The 23,322-nt window shown below is 44.3% G+C and overlaps 1 protein-coding gene across 2 annotated transcripts in view; it reads right to left on the bottom strand.

The window, feature by feature from the left end:
* Positions 1-4,633: 4,633 nt before the first annotated feature.
* Positions 4,634-23,322, bottom strand: part of PHF6 (PHD finger protein 6) — a 31,331-nt gene continuing 12,642 nt past the window's right edge. For both annotated transcript variants that reach the window (XM_088465844.1, XM_088465843.1), the window contains exons 3-10: positions 22,044-22,145; positions 21,430-21,563; positions 19,546-19,589; positions 17,996-18,165; positions 17,714-17,857; positions 17,526-17,630; positions 15,405-15,538; positions 4,634-6,308 (exon numbers count right to left, since the gene is read on the bottom strand). In XM_088465844.1, coding sequence (XP_088321970.1) covers positions 6,179-6,308; positions 15,405-15,538; positions 17,526-17,630; positions 17,714-17,857; positions 17,996-18,165; positions 19,546-19,589; positions 21,430-21,563; positions 22,044-22,145 — 963 coding nt within the window. In that variant the 3' untranslated portion in view covers positions 4,634-6,178. The remainder of the gene's footprint in view (positions 6,309-15,404; positions 15,539-17,525; positions 17,631-17,713; positions 17,858-17,995; positions 18,166-19,545; positions 19,590-21,429; positions 21,564-22,043; positions 22,146-23,322) is intronic.

The raw sequence follows: 23,322 nt of genomic DNA, 5'->3' as shown, positions 1-23,322 counted from the left end.
GGAGTTCCTTTGGACTCATTATACCCCTGTGTCGGCAATACATTTATTATAAGTTTACCTCTTTCCCAGCCCTTTCTCCCACTGTCCTCTCCCATCTCATCCTAGATGGCGCAGGCTTTCTGAATCACGATACAGTATTTTTAAAGACTGAACTCAGCCTTTTCCCCAGCCAATGCCCCCACTACTCCCACCCTGGTGGCATTGTCTCTCTCCTCTGCTCCCCACGTAAGATGTCTAGGTGCCACCCTTGTCCTTTCCTTCACCCCTCCATACAGACCCTTTAACAATACTACCATTTCCACCTCTGCAGTTTGTCCTGAATAATGCCATTCCTCACCAATTGCATTGCTCATTCATGCCCTGATCATTTACCACCTTGATTACTGTAATCTGCTCCTCTCTGGCCTTCATAACTCCCAGCTCACCTCTCTCCAGTCTATCCTCAGCTCTGCGTCCCACCTTAATTTTCCTCTCTCGTCCTTTTACCAGTCAGTCAATACATTGGCTCGCTGTACAACTTACAATTCATACTGATGTCTCAACCTCGTCGCTCCTACTTCTATTTCCATTTCTTCACAAACACCCTCCTGCCCACTTCGCTCTTCTGATTGCCACCTCACCTCCACGCTGATCACCACATCACAATTTCACTTGCAGGATTTCTCCCAGACTGTGCCTAACATCTAGAATAGAGAGAGATGGGGGGTGGGCCCTCTCTCTCTATTAGATTTCTATCCAGTCACCAAAACTTTACACATGATTTTAAAACCATTTTGCTCTAGATTACACCCTCTGTCTCTCCTAATGCTGCAGTCTTTATACTCCTCTCCCTATTGTGTCCACCCATATCATTTATAAATTGTAAGCTCATGTGACCAGGACCTTCACTCCTTTGTCTTCTCTATATTAATTATGCTAAAAACACATTTAAATCTGGTGTCAATCGGAATTCATCTACAGTCTGTAGTTATATTTCTTGTTATTTTTGTATCCCAACATCCAGCATTATGGAATCCTTGCAGCATCTTATAAATAGAAGACAATAATGTAACATTATATGTGGCTTGCTGGCAAAGCAACCAAACATTTCATAAACAGGCAAAAAGTTGAGCAGAGTAAAAACACACTATACAATTATTGGGTCAATTTTCCAATAATCGGCTGATCGGCCTGAGTTATTGTATAGTGTGTATAAACGATTGGTTTAGCGTCTCACCGATAAAACAGTTAGAAAACATCCACAAATGCATTCTTTCGATTATCTGATCGATCGGCCAAGAACGAAAATCTTGATATCAAGCAGTGTATGTGCTTTTTCCATAATCTGCCCATATTTCCTATGTTTTCCTGTCTGTCATCCTCCTTGTGGGCATACTTAAGCAAAATAAGTGTGGTGGAAAATCCATAGCTTCTAATAAAACATTGCATAAAGTGTAGTAATAAAAAATGAGCGCTGTGTAAATTAAGTTCGTGGCACCTGTGAAATAAAAATGGTTAATATAGTGTTTATTGCTCCTTTATGAAAAGGTAATAGTGATGGTGGGTCCAGTTTACAAAGTCACTCTGCCGCAGATGACAAATAAGAACTTTCCCTATCTTACAATTAATCTCTGGAAAGATTGGAGATTCAGGGTAGGTCCAGGCGGGGAGCACGAAGTCAGAGCTCAGCCTCAGCTCCTGCTCCACTGCATGTTGTCGGGGCCGAAGGCACGGCCGGGATTGATGACGTCACCGGAGTTCGTGCAGGTAGAGTGAACGGCTAGTTAGCCGGTCTCCCCAATGTTGCGGGGACGTCCACCTCTTGCCTCCAACGCATTTCGGACATCATGACAGTGCGCATGACGCACGAAACGCGTTGGTGGCAAGAGGTGGACGTCCCCGCAACATTGGAAACTCCAGCTAACTAGCCGCTAGCCTGCACGAACTCCGGTGACATCATCAATCGCGGCCGTGCCTTCGGCCCCGACAACACGCAGTGGAGCAGGAGCTGAGGCCGAGCTCTGACTTCGTGCTCCCCGCCTGGACCTACAATTTATCTCTGGAGAGATTGGAGATTCAGGGTAAGATAGGGAAAGTTCTTATTTTTCATCTGCGGCAGAGTAACTTTGTAAACGGGAACCACCATCACTATTACCTTTTCATAAAGGAGCTATAAACACTATATTAACAATTTTTATTTCAGAGGTGCCACGAACTTAATTTACACAGCGCTCATTTTTTTATTACTATTATACCATTTGATTGAGCTTCTCTTACCATTAACACAGCGCGGTGGTCACAATACTTTACTATTGCATAAAGTGTAGCAGAGATATTGTGGCTGGCAGTTTGCTGAAAAATTGCTCAGTTTCTCATTTTGCTCAAAAAAAATAAATCTGACTGAGTAGCTAGCTTTAGGCGTAAAATCATGAAGTGGCTGGAGACAGCCATTATCTTTTAATTTATAAAGTGCTGAAATTAGGCTGCACTGTGTATGAATTCATGATCAAACACACGAACAGAAGGTGAAAATGGCCTTACCCAAACACCCATAAACTATTTTAAGAGCATAAATGTGACAAAGAATTTGAACACACACAATATGGCTGTAGACAAATACAACACGAAACTAGTTATTTTATGCCCAATAAACACACACTTCCAGTCACAGATGTTCTAGCCATTTTAATAATTAAAAAAAAAAAAAAAACCTATACCACCATGTAGCAGAAATGCTAAAACCTATGACATTGCACTGGCTAGCTGTATACAACAGACTCATCAGCCATTCCTGGGTTCCCATCCCTGCTGCACAGCAGTTAGACGGAAAAAAAAAAGTGAACATAAAATCTGCAATGAATGAGAATGTCACCATTATATCTATATTTAGCCATAAAACAAGTCTGTTACAGTTTCCAAACATTTCTGTATAACAGTGAATGTGCCAGAACTGATTATTCGCTAATAAAGCTTACATACTTAGTTATGAAACAATGGCAGAATTGAAATAAATTGCATGTAAATGTTACATACCTACTATAAATAAGTTCTTCATGCCTAACTAGTAAAACTACACTTACCGACAGACACAGTAAAATACAGAGGTACATTTGACTAAACATTAACAGGTCACTATCCAGAAGATGCTCGTCAAGAATATACAAATACAATTATTTACATAGTAAGGCACTTTTCAAACATTACATAACAAATATGAGTGTACAATTATATTATATTACAGGGTTGTCAAAATCATAATCCTTTCACAGTTTTAGGATGTCAGTAATGTAGATGCAATTAAATAGCTCCTTAAGATAATCACTATACAAACATGCATGTGTCCTGAAATCCTGACCCATAGCTGGCTGTGAATAAAATAATGACCAAAAAGACCATTACACAGATAGAGCTTATAACAAAAGCCATTCTCAGTCAGTTACTTTTAGTGGAGATGTCAAAAATAGAGCGAGCCAAACTGCCTGAGATCACTTGGAAGCTCTGCGTTACAGTGCGATGCATCTGTGCCATCTCAAAGCTCACTGGCTTGTGTTACTACACCTAGGGGACAGTGTACTTACATGGTGCAAAGCCCGAACCAAACCAGCAACTCATGGCTCCAGATTAAACAGGACACTGCCAATTATTTTCCAGTCTGGTGGAAAGCATGCACATATCTCAATGGGTTTATTTTTGGTCACCAATCATAGGTTTCTGTTCTTATATTAATTACTAGCCTTTTTAACAGTATTTGTAGTGTTACAAACAGTTTGTGGTCTTTTTTTCCAAAAAAAACAAAACAAGAAAAAAGAGTGTTGGACTTGGAATCTAATCAGAGGAGACCCAATGAAGTCTGCCAGAAGTCTAACAGTAAGACAGGAAAAAAGCTGAAATAGGTGCAGCTAGGATGACGGTCATGGTGTAAGTTCTATGGTAAAACACATTTGCTTACTTTCTATTTTATAAGTTTCAATACTTCCCAAAGAAAAAGTATGCACCGAAACCAATACATGATGCACTTGCGCTCACAGTCCGTTATTTCCATATGGGCAGCTGGATGCAGCTATCTGCACCAGGAGTCATTTCCTTTTTTCTTATCTAGTATATAGGAACCTACAGGACATTTAAAATATGTAGGAAGGGAACTGGTATGTACACAATTCTGACACTGGAGTCAGAGATATGAAACATTCTACTAACTTTTTAATAGATGAAAGAACCATGAAGGAAAAAAAATAAGGATATATATATAAATTTACATTTAGTCAGCAAACATGAGTTTTAGATTTTGTTAGCAGATACAGGAGCAATTTGTGACTATAATTTTTGAGGGATACTAAATTCCAGCCTATCTACAGACATAAAAAGGTAGCACACCCCTAGATCTATTAATTGACAAAGATACTGGTTCACAGCACTAACTACTCATTACTGAGATACTGTGAGTACGGAGTATAGTCTGTTGCCCAACACAGGTATTTCCTTTCAATCATTTTTAAAAAGGAAAACATTTGCAGTTATCTTAGCTTCACAAGAGGTTCATTGTACTTTTTATAAAATGTAGTGTTCATGCTAGCACCCTGCACCTGTCACATCCAATGCAGTTCCTCTTTCCTGCCTGGGGTGTCGCTCTCTGTTCTGGTGCTTCTAGCACACACTGGTCTGTATCCGAGCAGTTTGTTGCATCAGCTGAGTGTGCTAGAAGCACCAAAGCAGAGAGCGACACCCCAGGCAGGAAAGAGGAACTGCACGGGTTGTGACAGGTGCTAGAATGAACACTACTATGTCCTGGCAAGTTTTATAATCAGAAAGGTCATGCTGATAAAGAACCTTCAATATAGAATATAGACAGAGTAGAGTTTATTCCTCACAATATTGATACATTTTACCCAAAACCGAAAATATAGACTCATTGTGTTCAAGAAACATACGTTATATGAAACACCAAGAGCCAGTTCTATAAAGTGTATCTGTGTGGTGTGGTGGCAGCAATCACATGGTCTAAATGAATATTGGGACTGTAACCCTTCAATAGATAGGAATCAGTCACTTAATTCTAGTGAAACTGCAAACTATTCTACAGGGTACGCTTTTAGACAGTTAAATACTTGGTGCAGATGAATGGTACAAAGATTTAATTAAAAATAAATAAAAAAAAAAAAAAAAAAAAAAAAAAAAAGAAGGAGGAGAGGAAGGCTGCAAAATACCCTACATTCAGCAAAGCAGTTACATACATTTCCATTCATAACAAAACAAGACTAGTTTTTTTTGAGTACCAAAAAAAAAAAAACCAAAAAAAAAAAACCAAGTTGTGACGTAGCCTAAAGAAGTTAATGATCTGCATTTCATGTATTAATACAAAATGATTTAGGGCAGATGAGAATTTTTAAACCTATAACAGAATCTCATTTAACAAATGGTGGTAAGAGTAATACACCCTATGTTATTTTAATTAACAAAAATGTAGGATAGGGCAAGTACAGGCAGTCAGATTAAAAAAAAAAAAAAGCACACTTAATAGTACTATTTGGCCACAAAACACAATATTTCTCTTATAGCTTCAACAGGTTTAAAGAGGTAAATTGAAACCGGAGATCCAGCTACTGCTAACTGGCAGGTCCTCAGTCAATGCCGACATGTAGTTTACACTCTGCATTTAAGGATTTCGTCTGCATAATCAGCTAAATAACAAACAGCCTATTTAATGTACATATGTTATGTAGTATAGACAAGCACGTTATATCTTTATCAGACAATATAATATGGCCATGCCTCAAAGTAAGGTACATTTCAGGTTGAGGGGGTGGGGGATACGGGGGGGGGGTGTAGGGGTCGGGGGGAAAGGAAAGCTGCTCGCTTATAAAATAAGCAAACGCTTCATCTATTCCACTGCCACAATACGCCTTGCATTGTGTTGCTGGACACTTTGTAACAGATTGGCAAGTTTACTACAATTTTGTTTCATGAATTCTTTCAAAACGTAGGTTTTAAAAGCAACTATTAAAATATATATAAAAAAAAAATATATAGAATGGGGTGGATGTGAGGAAGGAAGGAAAGAAGGAGGAAGAAAAAAAACCCAACATCCTTTTCACAAGCATCAATGAAATGCAACTTGAAAAATGTCCAGCATTCCCCAATCAAAAACGGATGGCATGTTCCTGGGCTCCAGGCATCTCCTACTTATGAAGATGCTCGGGTCTCAATTTCCATTGACCTGCTGTGGAGTGCTATTGTCATGTCCAACTGTTGCGTTCCCTTTGCTCCTGCTCTCACGTTCTTCATCTTCCTCATCTCGTTCATCATTGCCACTGTGATTTTTACAATAGAGTCTGAGGAAGAAATTCAGAGACACAGATTATAGGTTTAAAGGGAATTGATGGTAGAATTATTTGCTTTTTGTACGGTTAGCATTCTTGACAGTCAGTCAAGAAGCCGAGATTAATTTTTGACCCTTACACATTTTTATCAATCACTTCTATTGCTGCATCCCCACAGGAGGCCAGAAAAGGTAATTGCACTGATAGGAGGTGGTCTATGATATGGCAAGAAGCACAGGCCACAGTCCCTGCTGTGTCTCACTGACCACTTCCCCATGAATTTTATCATGAGGAATTCCTAAGAGCACAGAGAACAGCATTGAGGAGGGGTAATTCCCACCATTCAGGTGAAGGGAGTGTCGGAAAATATTCCAAAGGGCATTAGGTGGACCATTCCAAGGCCCATAAAAGGTAAACATACTCTGCTAGAACCCATCAGAAACTATAAGTGTATAGGTGTGCAGAGGTGAAAAAACATACAACCTGTTCATTGCACAACAGTTCAATCGAATATCACATAAAGCCTTTCAGGTTTCTCCTAGCACACTGCTCTATTTAGCCTCAGTTATACCGTGTTCCCCCGATAATAAGACAATGTCTTTTTTTTTTGGTAAAAAAAAAACACCATACGGCTTATTTTCGGGGTAGGTCTTATTTTAATTAACATTGACAGCAGTGCCCCTTATGCAGGCCCCCTTGTAGATGTGAGGAGGTGAGGCTTGAGGTCCAAAGTGGAACATGAAATGCAAAATGCATCCCATTAAGAGTCTGTGGCCATCAGGGTACAAAAGTCTAATTATCATCATCATTTATTTATATGGCACCAAAAGTGTTCCGCAGCGCATTACAAAGTACATAAACGAATATGTTAACCAGTGATTTACAGTACAATACAAAACCGGACGAGGACAAGGATATACATTGCTACATTAGCGACCATAACACCCAGATAAGCAGCAAAGCAACCAAGTGTAAGGTGCCCTAGTGGGGAGTAAGAAGTAGATGAAAATAAGAGAAAAGCACAAGACGGTAGAGACTCCTCCCTAACCATTTCTCTCATTTCAATAATCATGAACAACGAAGTGGAAAAAAATAGAGATGATAAGAACTTGCCCTTATTATCTCTTTTTCTACGAGGTCCATAGTGTCCACAGGGTGACCTTGGGGTATAGGTGATGCAGGGTCATCCGTGGACCTTACGCAGTAAATTCTTCTCCCAGGATGCAATGGGTCTCGCTCTATACACCACCCCTGGGCCAGAAACTCAGTTACGTAGCAAGCCAAAGGCCGGAGGAGGATAAAAGAGAAGAATGTTTGGAACACACTATAATCACATTCTCACACAGGAGGAGACGGAAAACCGGTGACCCGAGAGAAGCCCAACTGAAGCACAGGTGCGTCAGGGGGGGTGCCCTGTGGACCATATGGACCTCTTAGATATATGGTAAGAACTTACCCTTGTTATCTCTCTATTTTTCTACTTCAGGATCCATAGACTGTCCACAGGGTGACCTTGGGATTCCCAAAGCAGTACCTTCAAGGGTACTGACACTCGTGCAGAAAGGAGAATCTGCCGCCCAATTGAAGTATTCTGAGTGGCAAAAAGAGTAATACCTCAAAAAGGTCTGGATAGAAGACCACGTGGCCGCCTTACATAGCTGTACAGCCGAGGCACCACGACGAGCTGCCCACGAAGGGACCAAAGACAGTAGAATGAGCAGTAACAGAGGGCGGGACTGGAATGCCCTCATGAATGTAAGCCTCAAAAATAGTCATACGAAGACATCTAGCCAAAGTTTGTTTATTGGCCGGCCATCCTCTCGTGGAAACCATAAAGTACAAACAAGGAATCTAACTTCTGGAAAGAACTGGTACGATCCACATAAATCTTGAGGGCACGTACCACATCCAATGAGGCCTCCCCTGCCGAGAGGTCTGGGGAGTTAAAGGCTGACACAAAAAACTCCTCATTATTGTGGAAACTAGAGACCACCTTAGGAAGGTACCCAGGGCGAGTTCGAAGCACTGCCCTGTCCCTGTGAAAAACTAGAAGTGGGGAACGACAAGAGAGTCCCCAAATCGGAAACTCTTCTGGCAGAAGCAATGGCCAGAAGAAAAAAAAAAAACAGTCTTAGCAGTAAGCCATTTGAGGTCTGCTGAGCCCGGTGGTTCAAAGGGAGGGCCCTAAGGACAACAGCCAAATCCCAAGACGCTACAGGAGGGACAAAAGAGGTTGGATATGAAGGACCCCCTGCAGAAAGGTGCGGACGCAGGAAGTGGAACTTCAGGTGTAGCAAGGCGGAGACCAAGGTCCAAACCCGCCTACAGGAAAGCCAACACTCTGGATATACTAAACACTTGGGGGGTCATACCTATTTTGAACGGTGTCGTCCAAAAAGTTATGCCATACCCTGTGGTAAATTCTATCAGAAGCAGGTTTACGTGCTCTGAGCATGGTATTAACCACAGAGCTGGAAAAACCCTTGGACCTTAAGAGGTATGTCTCAAGAGCCACGCCGTCACAAAGAAAGATGACCGATATCCAGGTAGAGGTAAGGACCCTGAGACAACAGGTCCGGATGTTGAGGCATCAGCCACAGAGTATCGATGGAGAGACTCCGAAGACCTGAGTACCATGGACATCGGGCCATGCTGGAACCACCAGCAGGACCATGCCTCCCTCTTGTTTGAGCTTTTCGAAGAACGTGAGGAAGAAGGGAGAACGGAGGAAACAGGAACACAAACTGGAAGGTCCACTTGATTGACAGAGCGTCCACCAAGAAAGCTTTGGCGTCTCTTGTCCTGGACCTGTACGGATGTAGCTTGTGATTTAGTCGAGAGGCCATGAGGTCCACGTCTGGAAGGCCCCACTTCTCCACTAGGAGCTGAAACACTTCTTGGTGAAGAGACCATTCCCCGGGATGCACGTCGTGACAGCTGTAGAAGTCAGCTTCCCAATTCAGCACTCCTGGAATGAACACCACCGATATGGCTGTTAGATAGTCTTCCGCCCATGACAGTTACTGCATCGCTGAGAGGACTGACACTCGGCGACTGTGAAGGCATCCTCGTAAACGCATCTGCAAAGTGGAGATATTTTCTGCAGTCAGAAAAATCCTTTGCTGTTGTGAATCCAACAGGGCTCCCAGATGGAGCTTCCTTTGAGATGGAATCAGTGATGACTTCCAATTTATCAACTACCCGAGTACCTGGAGCACAAATATCGTTAGCTGCAGGTGGTGATGGCGAAGCACCTCTGGGGACCCTGCTAGTAGCAAGAGGTCGTCCAGGTAAGGTAACAGGCGGATCCCCTGCAGCCACAGATGGGCTGAAATTACCGCCATGACCTTTGTAAACACCCGAAGTGCAGTGGCAAGGCCAAATGAGAGCCTGGAACTGCTGTTGTGACACAGTGAACCTGAGAAAACATTGGTGAGCTGAAACAATTGGAATATGCAGGTTTGCATCCTGAATATCCAGGGATACCATAAAATCCCCATGTTCCATACACAGCATAACTGAGCGTAGGGTTTCCATTCTGAACCTGGGTACCCTGAGGAATTTGTTCAGGGACCAGAGATTGAGAATAGGACGGTAAGAACAGTTTGGTTTCTGGACTAGAAAAAGGCTGGAACAACCACCCCTCCCCCTTTGGGACAACGGGACCGGTACAATGACCTCTGCCTGCAGAATGGATTGTACCACCTCTTGAATAGCCAAAGCCTTGTCCAAGTTTTCCGGAAGTCCTGTGCAAAACAATTGATGGGGAGGCCTTCTGTGGAAGGAGAGGGCATACCCCAGAGAGACCACTTCCCTCACCCAGGAATCCGTAGTAGTCTGACACCAGTACTGGGCGAACTGAAGAAGTCGGCTTCCCACCCTGGGGTCCCCCAGGAGGAGGCCTGTCCCATCAAGCGGAGGGCTTGTCATCAGGCTTGGCAGCCAGACGTCTGGTAATCCAGGACTGCTTCTTAGGCCTGGCAGATTTCTTGGCGGTAGATGGCCTGGGAAAGGCCTGAGTTCTAGCCTTACCTGGGGCCCAATAGTCCCGAAAGGACAGAGCCAGAGCCACCGAAGAGGCTGGAGCAGAAGGAAGACAATCCGATTTAGCCGCTGCTGAAGGTATTCACAATTTTGTCCAAATCAGGGCCAAACAAGACTTTACCGTCATAAGGCAAACACTCCAATCCCTTCTTGGATTCCGCATCAGCCCTCCAAGAACGGAGCCACAGAGCGGCAAGACGCAATGGCGCCGAAGAAATCCTGCCATTTAGTAAGCCAATATCCAATGCTGCCTCATTTATATAGGTAGCAGAATCTCAGCAATTTCCCACAAGATTCAGCTGTTTTTTGGTAGCATTTAGGGCCAAGGAAGTTTCCAGGATGTTAGCCCAACATTCCATGGCCCAAGCCACCCAGCAAATGGCCATAGCTGGTCTGCACGCAGCCCCTCAAAGGAAATAAACAGATTTAAGGCAGAGCTCTACCTTCCTATCTGTAGAATCCTTCAGGGATGACATGGAAGGTATAGTTAGCGTTGCGCTTTTTACCAAGCATGTGACATGGGAATCCACCACCGGTGGAGTCTCCCACTTGGTAAAATAATTCTCAGCAAAAGGATAAGCAAAGACTAGACGCTTCTGCGGCTGATAACACTTCCCCGACGTTTTCCATGCTACCTCCAAGTGATTCACCAGTTGGTCAGACAACAGTAATATAGCCTCAGTCACTTTTTCTTCCATGAAATAGGTGCAGGAGACTCATCTTCCTCAATTATCAGGGCTGCCTTCACAGCCTGTATCAGACCTGGAACATATATTTTTGACTTGACCCCTGCCTCTGAGGGGGGCTTAGAATCAAAAAATGGCTGACAGTTCTAGAAAGAAACTCAAGACAGACAAATGCAGAACAACAACAACACCTGCACTTAATGGCACTTACTGGTCAACTACACAGACTAGTAGGACAAAATAAGAGATATGCTAAGAACTTACCTTTGTTATCTCTATTTCTACGAAGTCCATAGGGTCCACAGGAGACCTTGGGGTATAGGCGATGACGTAGTGGTCGGGCACCTCAATATAGTTATTTTTTCAGCCCCCAGGATGCACCGGGGCCCCTTTCCTATACCCCACCCCAAGGCACCTTCAGTTATGTAACAAGCCGAAGGAGGAGAGAAAGAGAAGAAAGTCTGGAACACACAAGTATCACACAGAAGGAGATGGAAAACCAGTGACCAGAACACAGCCTATGTGCAGCACAGGTGCGACAGGGTGGGAGCCCTGTGGACCCTATGGACTTCGTAGAAAGATAACAAAAGGCAAGTTCTTACCATATCTTATTTTCTATTGCAGGGTCCATAGGGCTCCACAGGAGACCTTGGGGATGTTCCAAAGCAGTCTCTTCAAGGGTGGGGACGCTCCTGTGCAGAAAGGAGAATCCGCGCCCAGAGGCGAAGTATCAAAAGCATAATACCTTACAAAAAGGTATGGACAGAAGACCACGTGGCCACCTTACAAAGCTGAACAGCTGAGGCGCCACGGCAAGCTGCCCACGGACCCACAGACAGTAGAAAGAGCAGTGACAGTGGGCGGAACAGGAAGGCCCTCATGAATGTAAGCCTCAGAGATGGCCAAGCGAATCCAGCTTGCCAACGTCTGTTTATTGGCAGGCCATCCCTTCTTATGGAAACCAAAGAGGACAAACAAAGAGTCTGATTCCAAAGAGAACTGGTACAATCAACATAAAGCCTTAGAGCACGTACCACATCCAATGAGGGCTCACTAGCTGAGAGGTCTGGGGAATTTAAGGCCGGTACTATGATTTCCTCATTAATGTGGAAACTAGACACCACTGTAGGTAGGAAACCAGGGCGAGTCCAAAGCACCGCCTTGTCCCTGTGAAAAATCAGAAAGGGGGGGCAACATGAGAGCGCACCCAAGTCTGGAGCAATAGCCAGAAGAAACAATGTCTTCACTGTAAGCCATTTGAAATCCACTGAGCCCAGTGGTTCAAACGGCTGGCCTTGCAAAGCCCTAAGGACCACAGCCAAATCCCAAGGAGCCACTGGGGGGACAAAAGGAAGGCTGAATTCATAGCACACCTTGCAGATAGGTGCGGATATCAGGAATAAGAGCAATCCTACATTGAAACCATACTGACAGGGCCGAGAACTGTACCTTCAGCGAAGCAAGGCGGTGCCCTTGCTCCAAGCCCGCCTGTAGGAAAGCCAGAACTCTATATATACAAAAAACCTGGGGGGGGGGGGGGGGGGGTCATAACCCTTAGAATGACACCACTTGAAGAAGGAATGCCACACTTTGTGGTAAATCCCAACCGAAGTTGGCTCCCGAGCCCTGAGGAGAGATGTCTCAAGAGCCATGCCGTCAAAGACAGACTGCCCAGGTCCGGGTTAAGACAAGGACCTTGAGACAACAGGTCCGGTCGTTGAGGCAACAGCCATGGAGCGTCGATGGAGAGACTCAGAAGAGTACCAGTGACGTCTGGGCCATGCTGGAGCCACCAGCAGGAACGTGACGCCCCCGTTTTCTTTGACCTTCCGAAGTACTCGAGGAAGAAGAGAGAACGAGGCGGGCGGTGGGGGGGGGGGAGAGAGAACAGATATGCAAGCTGGAAGGTCCACTGGACCGGCAGAGCATCCACCAAGAACGCCTCTGCGTCTCTTGACCTGGACCCGTACACTGGCAGCTTGTGGATGTTCCTGGATGCCACAAGGTCCCACTTGTCCACTAGGAGTTTAAACACTTCTGGGTGTAGAGACAATTCCCCCTGCACATCGTGACGGCTGAGGTAGTCAGCTTCCTAGTTTAGCACTCCTGGAATGAACACTGTCGAGATGGCAGGGAGTTTGCCTTCCGCCCATGGCCCGTATTCAATTTGAGGCGAAAAGTCTGGATCCGCGATACTTTTCCGCCGATGACGTAGTTTTCGCCTGTTTTGCTTTTACCCTGTATTCAATTTGAAATACTTTCCGCCTAGACAGAAAGTCAATGCAATGTACTAGCTGAAAAAGTTTTGCCTATGAATAGCAGGCGGCAAAAAGTGCAGATTTGGGGTGCAACGTCGCAGGAACCCCGCTGCAGCCTTCAGACAGTCCCCCCAAAAGGTAGTAAAAAAAAAAATGAAAACACTTAAGGACACCCCAAAACTAGCGAACTTGACTCTGGGGGGGGGGGGGGGGGGGGAAGGGGGGGTCCCCAAGTATGCCCCAAGTGTTTTTTTTTATTACTTGCAGCAGGTGGATTTTTCACGATTTTCTCAACTTCACTTGAGCAACTTTTAAATATGCTGACCCCATTTTCAAGTACCCCAAATTTGCTGGGATAACTTATTTTCTGGGAAAAAAATACTCCTGAATATTATTCTGCACCACGTATAGAAAAATGCTATTTAGTCTGTTTAAAAAGACCAAATACCTTCAGCAAGCCAAATCGAGGGGTACAATAAGGAACCCCCATGTCAGAGCATCTTTTGGGGGGTGTCAGGCTGATTTCCCCAAATCTGACGGTACTTTCCGCCAGTTCAAGTTTCGCCGGGTCCCGTTTTCGCGTACTTTCAAATTGAATACGGGGTAAAGCAGGCACGCGCACGATACTTTTCGCGCCCTGGACTTTTCGCCTGTTTTGTAGGCGGAAAAGTATCGCGTCTCGGCTCAAATTTAATACAACTCCATATCAGAATGCGGGACACCTCCAAAAGTGCCGCCTGACTTAAGAGTTTCTCCTTGGCGGTTTATGTAAGCCACCGTGGTAGTGTTGTCTGACTGGACTTGCACGGGTTTTCCGTGAAGCAGTCTTGCTTGCTGAAGAACCTTGAGGACCGCCCTGAGTTCCAATATGTCTATTGGAAGGACGGACTCCTCTGATGTCCACCTTCCCTGGAAGAAGTGTGGACCTGTCACGGCTCCCCGGCCTCGGGGACAGACGTCCGTCGTCAGGAGGACACAATTCGGAATCCAAAAGGGACACACCTTGGTGAGGTGACTTGTCTGAAGCCACCAAGTCAGGGACAGACACCTCATGAGAAACCACCAAGTCAGGGACAGACACCTCATGAGAAAGCACCAATGCTTGGTTCGTATCCGGTGTGAAGATCCATCCCACACTGGACTGTCCATGCTGACCACTCCGCAGGAAATAATTTTTTGGGGCTGCTTGACGCAGCCCTCTTGAAGTGACCCGACTCCGGCCGGGCACCTACGAAACTGAAGGTGCCTTGGCCTGGGGGTGGGGTATAGAAGAGGGACCCCAGTGCATCCTGGAGGCTGAAAAGTTAACTATTGAGGTGCCCTAGGAGGCTGAAGCGTTCCCGCCAACTCCAGCACACTGTCCCAGGTGGCTTTGTGGAAGCGCAGGACTCAGTGCCTGGTTCCAAACGCTGTCAACCCCAGGGAGTCCCCAGCCCTGGAGGAAAAAGACTGCAATTCGGCACACACCACTGCGGCGCGTGACGCTTACCTGCTGTCCCATGGGATCCGGCCGCAGTCTAGGGATCCTCCGGGGTCTCTGCTAGCCAAGACCCCAGAGGCCCGCCGAGATCCCCGGATCAGTACTGGCGTCAGCGGGGTGATGATGCGGCAGTACGAACTTCCACTGGACTGTCCGTGCTGCCGCACTTGAAGATTCTTCAAACTTCAGGGGCTGTTAGCAACAGCTCCACTGCGTGTTCAGTAACCCGACTCCGGCCGGGCACCCAACGAAACCGAGGAGCCTGGGAGAAGAATTTAATGCATAAGCTGCCCGGATGACTCTGCATCACCTACACCCCAAGGTTACCCTGTGGATCTTCTATGGATCCCGAAGTAGAAACGGTTCTTACATTCCCCTGTGTATCAGTGAACCTCTGCTATACTCTGCAAGGAATGCTCCCTGCGTGCCCCGTGCATTTAAGAAAATGACTGCTATAGAGATGCAGAATATATACCACAGATGGAGATATGACAACTCTTATTCCAGACATTAGTGCCTGAGCAGGTTTTTCTAAACCATGATATATTGATACATACAGTTCTAGAAAATATATGAAGGATTTCTCATTTCAGGTCAATCTGTACACATTTTACTTTGAAATGTAATAATCAGCTCTTACTTGTAAATCCCCCGTGACATGTTCTCAATATATTTAGCCTTGTCCTGTACGCCACAGTGATAGTGATAAGTTTTCACACAGGCCTTAATTTCACATCCAATTGTAGCACCTAGTAGACCACATAATGTACACTTCTGCAGAGATGAAATGACAACACCAATTAATATCAGATCTCGCACGGACATTTTGGGGGAAACAGTGTTAGCAAATGTGCTCTTTAAATACGGTGTATGTTATGCTGGCCATACACGCTACAATTATCAGGGCGATCCGCCTGATCGCCCCGGTAATTGTAGCGTGTGCGCGGGCGACCGAGGGTTAAATATTGCTCGGTCGGGCATGCAGGATTGTCCAGCATGCCCGTCCGATGCGATATTTACCCGGTAACTGTCGGCCGCATCGGGCAGTGTATGCCCAGCGCGGCCGACAGACAGACATTTCCTGTGTTCCTTCCTACGGAAGGAACAGGGAAATGTCTCCTCCCCCGGGGGCGGAGCGCGGATGTCGGGCTATACACTGAGATTTCTCTCACAGTCTATGCCGGCGACATCTGCGGCTGGCAGCCGGCAGATAAAATGTCTGTCAGACCGACAGACATTTTATCTGGCTGTGTATGCCCTGCATTAGATATACACATTTCTGTAGGAGGCAGCAGGCAATAGATAGTGTGGCCTCTATGTCCATTCTGCTCCACAAATATCTAACTAGTACTGATGTAATACCTACAGTTGGGATGAAGACCAGAAGGGTGGTGAGAGGAGGTATTTAGCATATACATACAAGAGATGGTCCTGTGAGTAAATCATTCTGGTTTCAAATGGGCTAATTAACAGTTTGTCACAGACCCCCTCTTTGTGCGAATAACTACAACATTTCTCTCTAATGGTGGGTACACACTGGGCGATATTACTGAGCAACTGCACGATTACGACATCGTTGCATTAAGGTGCATGGTGACATACCCAGTGTGATCCCAGAATTTTTTTGAAGCTGGGTGGCATTTTGAGCAAGCGGGACAGGGAAAGGGGGTGGCGCGCAGACCGGCTGGGGTTGGCAGACCTATGGTGGCATTCTGTGTGCAGTGGCCACTCTTACCATCACAAACATGATAGTTATCGAGGGCACCACTACCCTTACAATAGAGCATGTCTGTCCATTTGCAACTTCGATCACACATTGTGCTAAAGAAACGGTGAGAAGGAACACACCCTGATGCTGCTGAGGCTGGAAGCAGAGCGGAACTCCCTCCAGGGGCTGCAGGAGGAGGAGGAGGGAGGGAGGGAGGGAGGGAGGAAGGGGATAATATCCACCTCTGCAGTAGCTACGCACTATGTATTGCTGTATTACTGTTATGCATGCACTTCCCACCTTTCCATAAACACACCCCGTAAGTCGAGCTGGCCCTGGATGCCGGGCAGCGTGAGAAAAATGCTGGATGGAGCACCCATCTAAAAGGCACTGGGGAGCACACAGCAAGTCTGTTGTTCGAGAGGAATGGATTGGTATTATATTGATCAGATGAGCAGTAAGGTTACAGCACTGGTTACATTGCACCCTTTCTACATCATTTAATTAGAAGGGGGCAAAGCAAAAGGTCACCTAGCAACAATTCATGACTTACAAATCACATATTAGGCCAGAAGAGGAGCATGTTTGGGGGACAATTCTAAACATTGCATTTGTTTTTATAAATGGAGGTTAATCTTATTTTGATACTTTCTTTTACGCTAGTGCACGCATGTCTTAGAATCAAATAGTTACTAAACAATAAAATAATAAAGGAGTTGATGAGAGACCAAAAAGGAGAACTGCATCCACACCTTCACAGAGCAAGCAGCAGTGTTAGTGTGTAGTATTTATGCATCAGTGGTCTCCTAGGTCCTAGTGAAACAATAGGCTGCTCGGTTTACAGAACCACTTAATGCAGATATACAGAAGTGTGCAGTGTAACAATTGCATGCCATGATTTACCACATGAAAGGAGGAATTAAGACACTTTCTAGCCATTAATCTACAAGTACTGAAACTGGCAGCAGATAAAACTACGGCTTGCTAGAATTTGTTAATCAAGCATGAAACATGCAGCTGTTAGAAAGCATTATGCAATATATTGATATTTACCATTCGCTTGCCTCGTTTCATTTCTTGAATCACAGTTTTAATATCAAAGTCGCCAACTTCAGCTCTTGACGTAGTTGTGAGCTGGACTGTCCCAGAGGAGAAAAGCTAGAGAAAGGAACTGGTTTTAGTGAGCATATTCCTCCTCAATTTGTGACCATGGTACTAGAGTGTGAAAGATAAATACGTACCATGCATTTGTAATGCGCTGCTGCCTTTTTTGCATTAAATACATGGAGCTTGCCTCGTGTCTCATTCTCTTCATCGCCCGCATGACAGAAGCCACACTTCGGCCTAGTGTCACTTGGACTGCTTCTGTGAGGTGACCTGTCTCTCTGGCAGAGGGGGGGGGACAAAAAATAAAAAAAAAGAGGTAAAGAAATCTTCAAAGAAATGTTAAATATATACTGAATGTATTGCCCACACTGCATTTGAATCCACATCAAATATTCTATTACAGTCTAACGACTTACACTGGAGCTGCTTTCTGTCTCTTCTGTACAGTGCGAAGATGGGAGTCTGCTCTCATTAGACTGCCCTCTGGAATTTGTGGTCCTTGACTTTCCACGCGAGCCTCTCCCTCTGCCACATTTACGGGGCGATGGACTCAAGTCTCTGTGACCAAATCCTCCTTCTAACTCATCTAATAGAGACATGAGATTTAGAGCCAAATTCAAATAGCCGTGCTAATTAACGCGGGCTTGTAGCATTGCCTGGGGCTATTCAATTGCAGCCCACAGGCAGCATTTAACGCAGCTTTCTGTTCACCAACTCTTGAACAGAAATCCACATTTAGTAGGGCTTTCTGCCCTTACCATGAGCAATGCGTTAACTCATAGCTCCGGGCACTTAACCCAAAATCTATGGGTTAGACGTGCGTTAGCTGCGCAAGGAAAAGAGCTTTTAATTGAATAGCTGTAGGCGGTAAAGTCCGAGGCTACAAGACTGTGGTAAGTATTGTGGCTAATTAAATCTAGACCTTAGTTGCCAATACAGTGCAAACAACCATGCATAATTAACGTTGCAACTTGCAACACAAAGGGGTAGATGTACTAAGCTCCTAACTTGTTTTTTTTTGTTTTTTTTTTAAACACAGCCAGTAGAGTTACAGATAGGAGCTGATTGGTTGGTACTTTCTCCAAGGCTTAGTACAAATTCAGGAGATGCAAACAAGTATATAGTTTGCTATGGAGAGGATCATTCTACCATTTTGATTTTTTACCTCTTTAGCAAGAAGACCTATTGACTCCACATGGCAGCTCAGTATAAACCCACTTTTTGACGCACATTTATTTAAAGGTGGTTCTATACAGTTGCTGCAGACAGCTTTTATTTATTTTTTTTAGGCAAACTTTAAAGACTGGGTTTCATTTCAGATATTCCATCCATTTTTGGGTGCAACTATCCTTACAAAATAAGGAAAATAAGTCTTTAAGCTACCAAAATAATCTGGTCATCCGACCCCTCTACTCCCACAAAAATGCATGAAATACATAAAACAGTTCAAATTCTTTGTTTTACCAACTGACCAAATGAATTGTGATCTGACCACAAAAGCTATGCAACAGGTTCAGTCTCCCATATCCAAATACTTAATATTCCGAAATACAGAATTAGATTTTTTAAGCATACCTTTGCTTTCTGATGGTTCAATGTACACAAACTTTGTATAAAATTACCTAGGTGTATAGGAAACAAATTAAATTTCATGTATGTACACATTGTTTTTGATGCACAAAATAAAAAGATTATATAAAATGACCTGCAGGCTGTATGTATAAGGTGTATATGAAACAAATGCATTCGGTGTTAGATTTGGGTCCCATTCCCAAGATCTCATTATGATATGCAAATATTCCAAAACACAGAAAAATCGGATATTCAATATACCCCTGGTCCCAAGCATTTTGGATATGATAGACTCAACCTGTATTGCTGCCGTTGAAGTTTAAAAACTTTCCCTTTACTATATTCAAAAAAATGTGAAATAAAAATAAATAGGTGTTTCTGGTTGAATAATTACCTTCGGAGTTATGCATCTGTTCCTTGTGTTTTCTGCAATATATCCTACAACAGCAGAAAAGTGTACTTAGTGTCATAAACCATGCAAAAATTAGTAAATATATGAAAAAAGCTTGTAAACTGTTTTACAGCTGCATAGTTGTACAATAATATTAGTGGTACAGCAGGCTTGGTGCTTGATCAAAGTTTTAAAAATGTTAGTAGTTAGCAATTATGATAGGAAAAAGTTGTGGCACACAGAGTGTAATGGATAAATTTGATTTGAGGGCCCTTATCCAATACATACCAATAGCACCCAGTATATGTCAGAGGCACCCAACAAGCACAAAATATCTATATACAGTCAAATATCTCTCCTCCTTGTGGGTAAAGTGCATCTACACATGTAATTAAACCTACATAATGCTTTCCTATACTAGGTGGTATGGAACTGATCTGACAAGGACAAGGACAGCACACCTAAAAGGAACCCAATTACATATAGGAACTGTAGGGTTTGGATAAACATCTATCTAATGAACTAGATACACAATTGCGCTCGTAACAGGTGCCAGTCCAGGCATGGAAACACGTTAAGCTCATAGGATTTGTTCGTTGGCAACACCTATCCTGCTACCGAATTTGATAATGGAAATTGCAAACCCTCATTTTGTGAGATATCCAACAGACAAAAGACCAGGGGCCAAATGTAATAGGGTGAGAGTTTAGAAAATGTGAGTGTTTAGCAGTAATCTCTCACATTGGTCGAGTTTTATCTTCAAAATGGGAAAACATCTGGATGAGAGTTTAAATCGTGAGGTTTTTTTTGAGGGTAAAAACATAGGACTCTATTACATTGGCAGAGTATAAAAAAAAATGTGAGAGTTTACTGCTAAACTCTCACATTTTCTAAACTCTCACTCTATTACATTTGGCACCAGCTGTTATTGGCCCACTCAGTGTCAGTCAGGAAACAGCTAATCTGACCTCATACCCGGATTCTGAGTACATCTCTGCGGGTTTTCATTCATCTGAAGGCTCTGGTCTCTTAGCAGTGAGAACAAATTAATCTACCCTCAGCCATACTTTTCCTCGTCACATAGACCCCAAAATATATTTAGTGACATCTTCAGGGGTGTTTTAAGAGAGGAGGGGGCCCCATGTGCATTCCTTGTGCAGGGCCCCCTCCTCTCTCCCTGGTGGTTGGCAGCCGACTGACGCGGCTGGCCAGCCACCGGAGCATTAGTAGACTGCGGGCACTAGAGTGTGCCTGGAGTCTAATGCGCATAACACCGGAAAATGGCCGCAGCGGCCATTTTTCTGGTTTCCTGAGCAGCAGTGACACCCGACGCGGGACCTCGGACAGGCAAGTTTAAAAAAAATATGGGTGCAGTTTGTGCGGGGCCCGTGTGCCCTGCACACACTGCACCCATTACAGATATGCCACTGGACATCTTATTAACTTTAGAACACCATCACATGTGACTAATAGAGGATTTATGGTGAATGTTTCATCTGACACAAATTAAGTACCATTTAAGATCCACTGAGCTCCATTACATTTGCATTTGAGAAGCAGATTTGTTTGATATAAACTCCAGTCACAATTATGCACAGTGCTTAGAGCTGGCTGCTAATACATACATATTTTCATTAAGTAGGTTTGTTGAATTTATCAATTATATATGCAATGTTCTTTTTTCTTTAAAAAAAAATAAAAAAAAGTGTATTTAGGGGATATTACCTTTTCATCAATAACTTGTAATCAATATACGATAATAGCTTTATTTTGAATGAATGTGCACATCCAAATATCTTTGAAGTACTGCATACAGAGTTTAGAAGTACATTTGAGCAAAGGTGGGATACAAGTTTCTGTATCTGAGAACAGAAATTATTTTCTTACAGGTATATTCCTTGTGATGGGTTTTCCTGTATCTGGGCTTTATCGTGCAGAGCGCAGTGATAATGATAGGTCCTGTGGCAGGTCTTTACGTCACAGCCGATTGTTGCTCCAGGACAGTGGCAGAGCGTGCACATCTACACAGAACACAAATACAGTCATAGCACTACTTTCACATGCTCTGCAAAGTACAATAGGCCCACCAACAGGTCACACACACACCAATAAAGGATTTTACGGAACGTTACCAAGTCAGAGACCCAGCATTAGTTCCATTGAGCGCCTTAAACACCCCATTGTAGGAAGTGCTGTACGGGCTCGGAAATTTAAAAAGTTTTACACAATTTACATTTTAAATGTAATGTTCAAAAACCTCTTACAAATCAGAGTTATGAGTTTGACTGGAAATATATAAAAGGAACAATTCTTAAAATGTGACAAAAATAAAATTACAGGACATAAAAAGCCAATGTTTTAGGGCCATAGACTTATTAGTAATCAAACATGAAAACATAACTATAACACCATACACATTACAGACGATAGCCGTGCAGAGAAATGACAGGTCATTTCAGCAATTACTAGATATTTTACTTTACTTGCGAGTACAGACATACCAGTTTTTTCCCCCTTCTCAGTTCCTTCTGTATATCGTCTATGGAAAACCCACCAAGATTTTCACTGTCTGACTGTGAGGATACAAGTGCTGAAGAAAACAGCTAAAGGAAATAAAATGTAGTACTTGTAATCCAACTGTGTAACACTAGTAAATGTACATAACTGTACAAACCACAAAGCAGCTGGCTCATTCCACAATCTTAATGCTTCAGATACAAAACAATCATGAACTTATACATATGAAATTATGGCCATAGCAATGTTTAAACGCTACAAGAGACTTATTGGATGCAGGATACAAGGCCACAATTATTCGAAGTTCAGAGTAGAATTCACGTAACATTTGGAAACGAATGTGTGCACAAGAAAATGTGTACTTGCTCTGTAAAATCAGATGCAAGTTTGAAAGAGAACTGCTCACTCTGCAGAGATTTGCTGAGTGGACTCAAGGAGTGCTACTGAGGTTACAGTATACCTACTTACAGTGATCACGGTGAGTGGAAAAAATTGTGGGTCCCAGGGACCCCTCACTTTAAAGAACTGGGGTCCTACACCACTTTTTCTGGGTCCCATTACATATTATGGGAGTTGAGGGCAGGCACCAGTTGGGACTGTGCTGGGGGGTATATAGCAGTTGGGGTAGAGCTGGGGGTAAAGGCAGGGAGAAGTTGGGATAGAGCTGCAGCTATAGGGGAGTAAGGGCAGCCAGGGCTGGGGGTAGGGAGGGGTAAGTGCAGACAGTTGATGTGACAGTGCTGGGGGGCATGGAGGGTACTAGGGGCAGGATTGTGTGAGGGGCAATGGTAGATAGCTGGTGCAGTACTTGGGGGTACGGTGGGGGTTAGCGGCAAGCAGTACTTGGAGTAAGGAGGTGGCGAGGGTAGTTAGCAGCTGGGGCAGTACTGCGGGCAAGGAGGAGGTTAGGGACAAGCAGTGCTGGGTGTAGGGAGTGGTCAGGATAGATAGCAGCTAAGGCAGTACTGGGGGGGCAAGGAGGGGATTAGGGGCAGAGCTGGGTCAGGATAGCAGCTGGGGCAGCACTGGTGGTAGAGAGGGGGCAAGTGTAGATAGCGGCAGGGGCAGTATGGGAGGCATATAGGGGAAAAGAGTTGTTAGCAGCTAGGGCACTACTGGGGGAAGGAAGAGGTTGGGAGCAAGCAATACTGGGTGGGGGGAGACGCCGCAGCACAGCCATTGGCTGGGGGTGCACAAACAGAGCCAGCGGGTCCTACAGGACCCGATCAGTTTTTAAATCTGGGTCCCCAGTTTCCTGTAGCG

Source organism: Taudactylus pleione, unplaced genomic scaffold (assembly GCF_031769625.1).
Source record: "Taudactylus pleione unplaced genomic scaffold, aTauple2 ptg000064l, whole genome shotgun sequence".
Taxonomy (NCBI): domain Eukaryota; kingdom Metazoa; phylum Chordata; class Amphibia; order Anura; family Myobatrachidae; genus Taudactylus; species Taudactylus pleione.
This window is presented reverse-complemented; position numbering and strand designations above follow the sequence as displayed.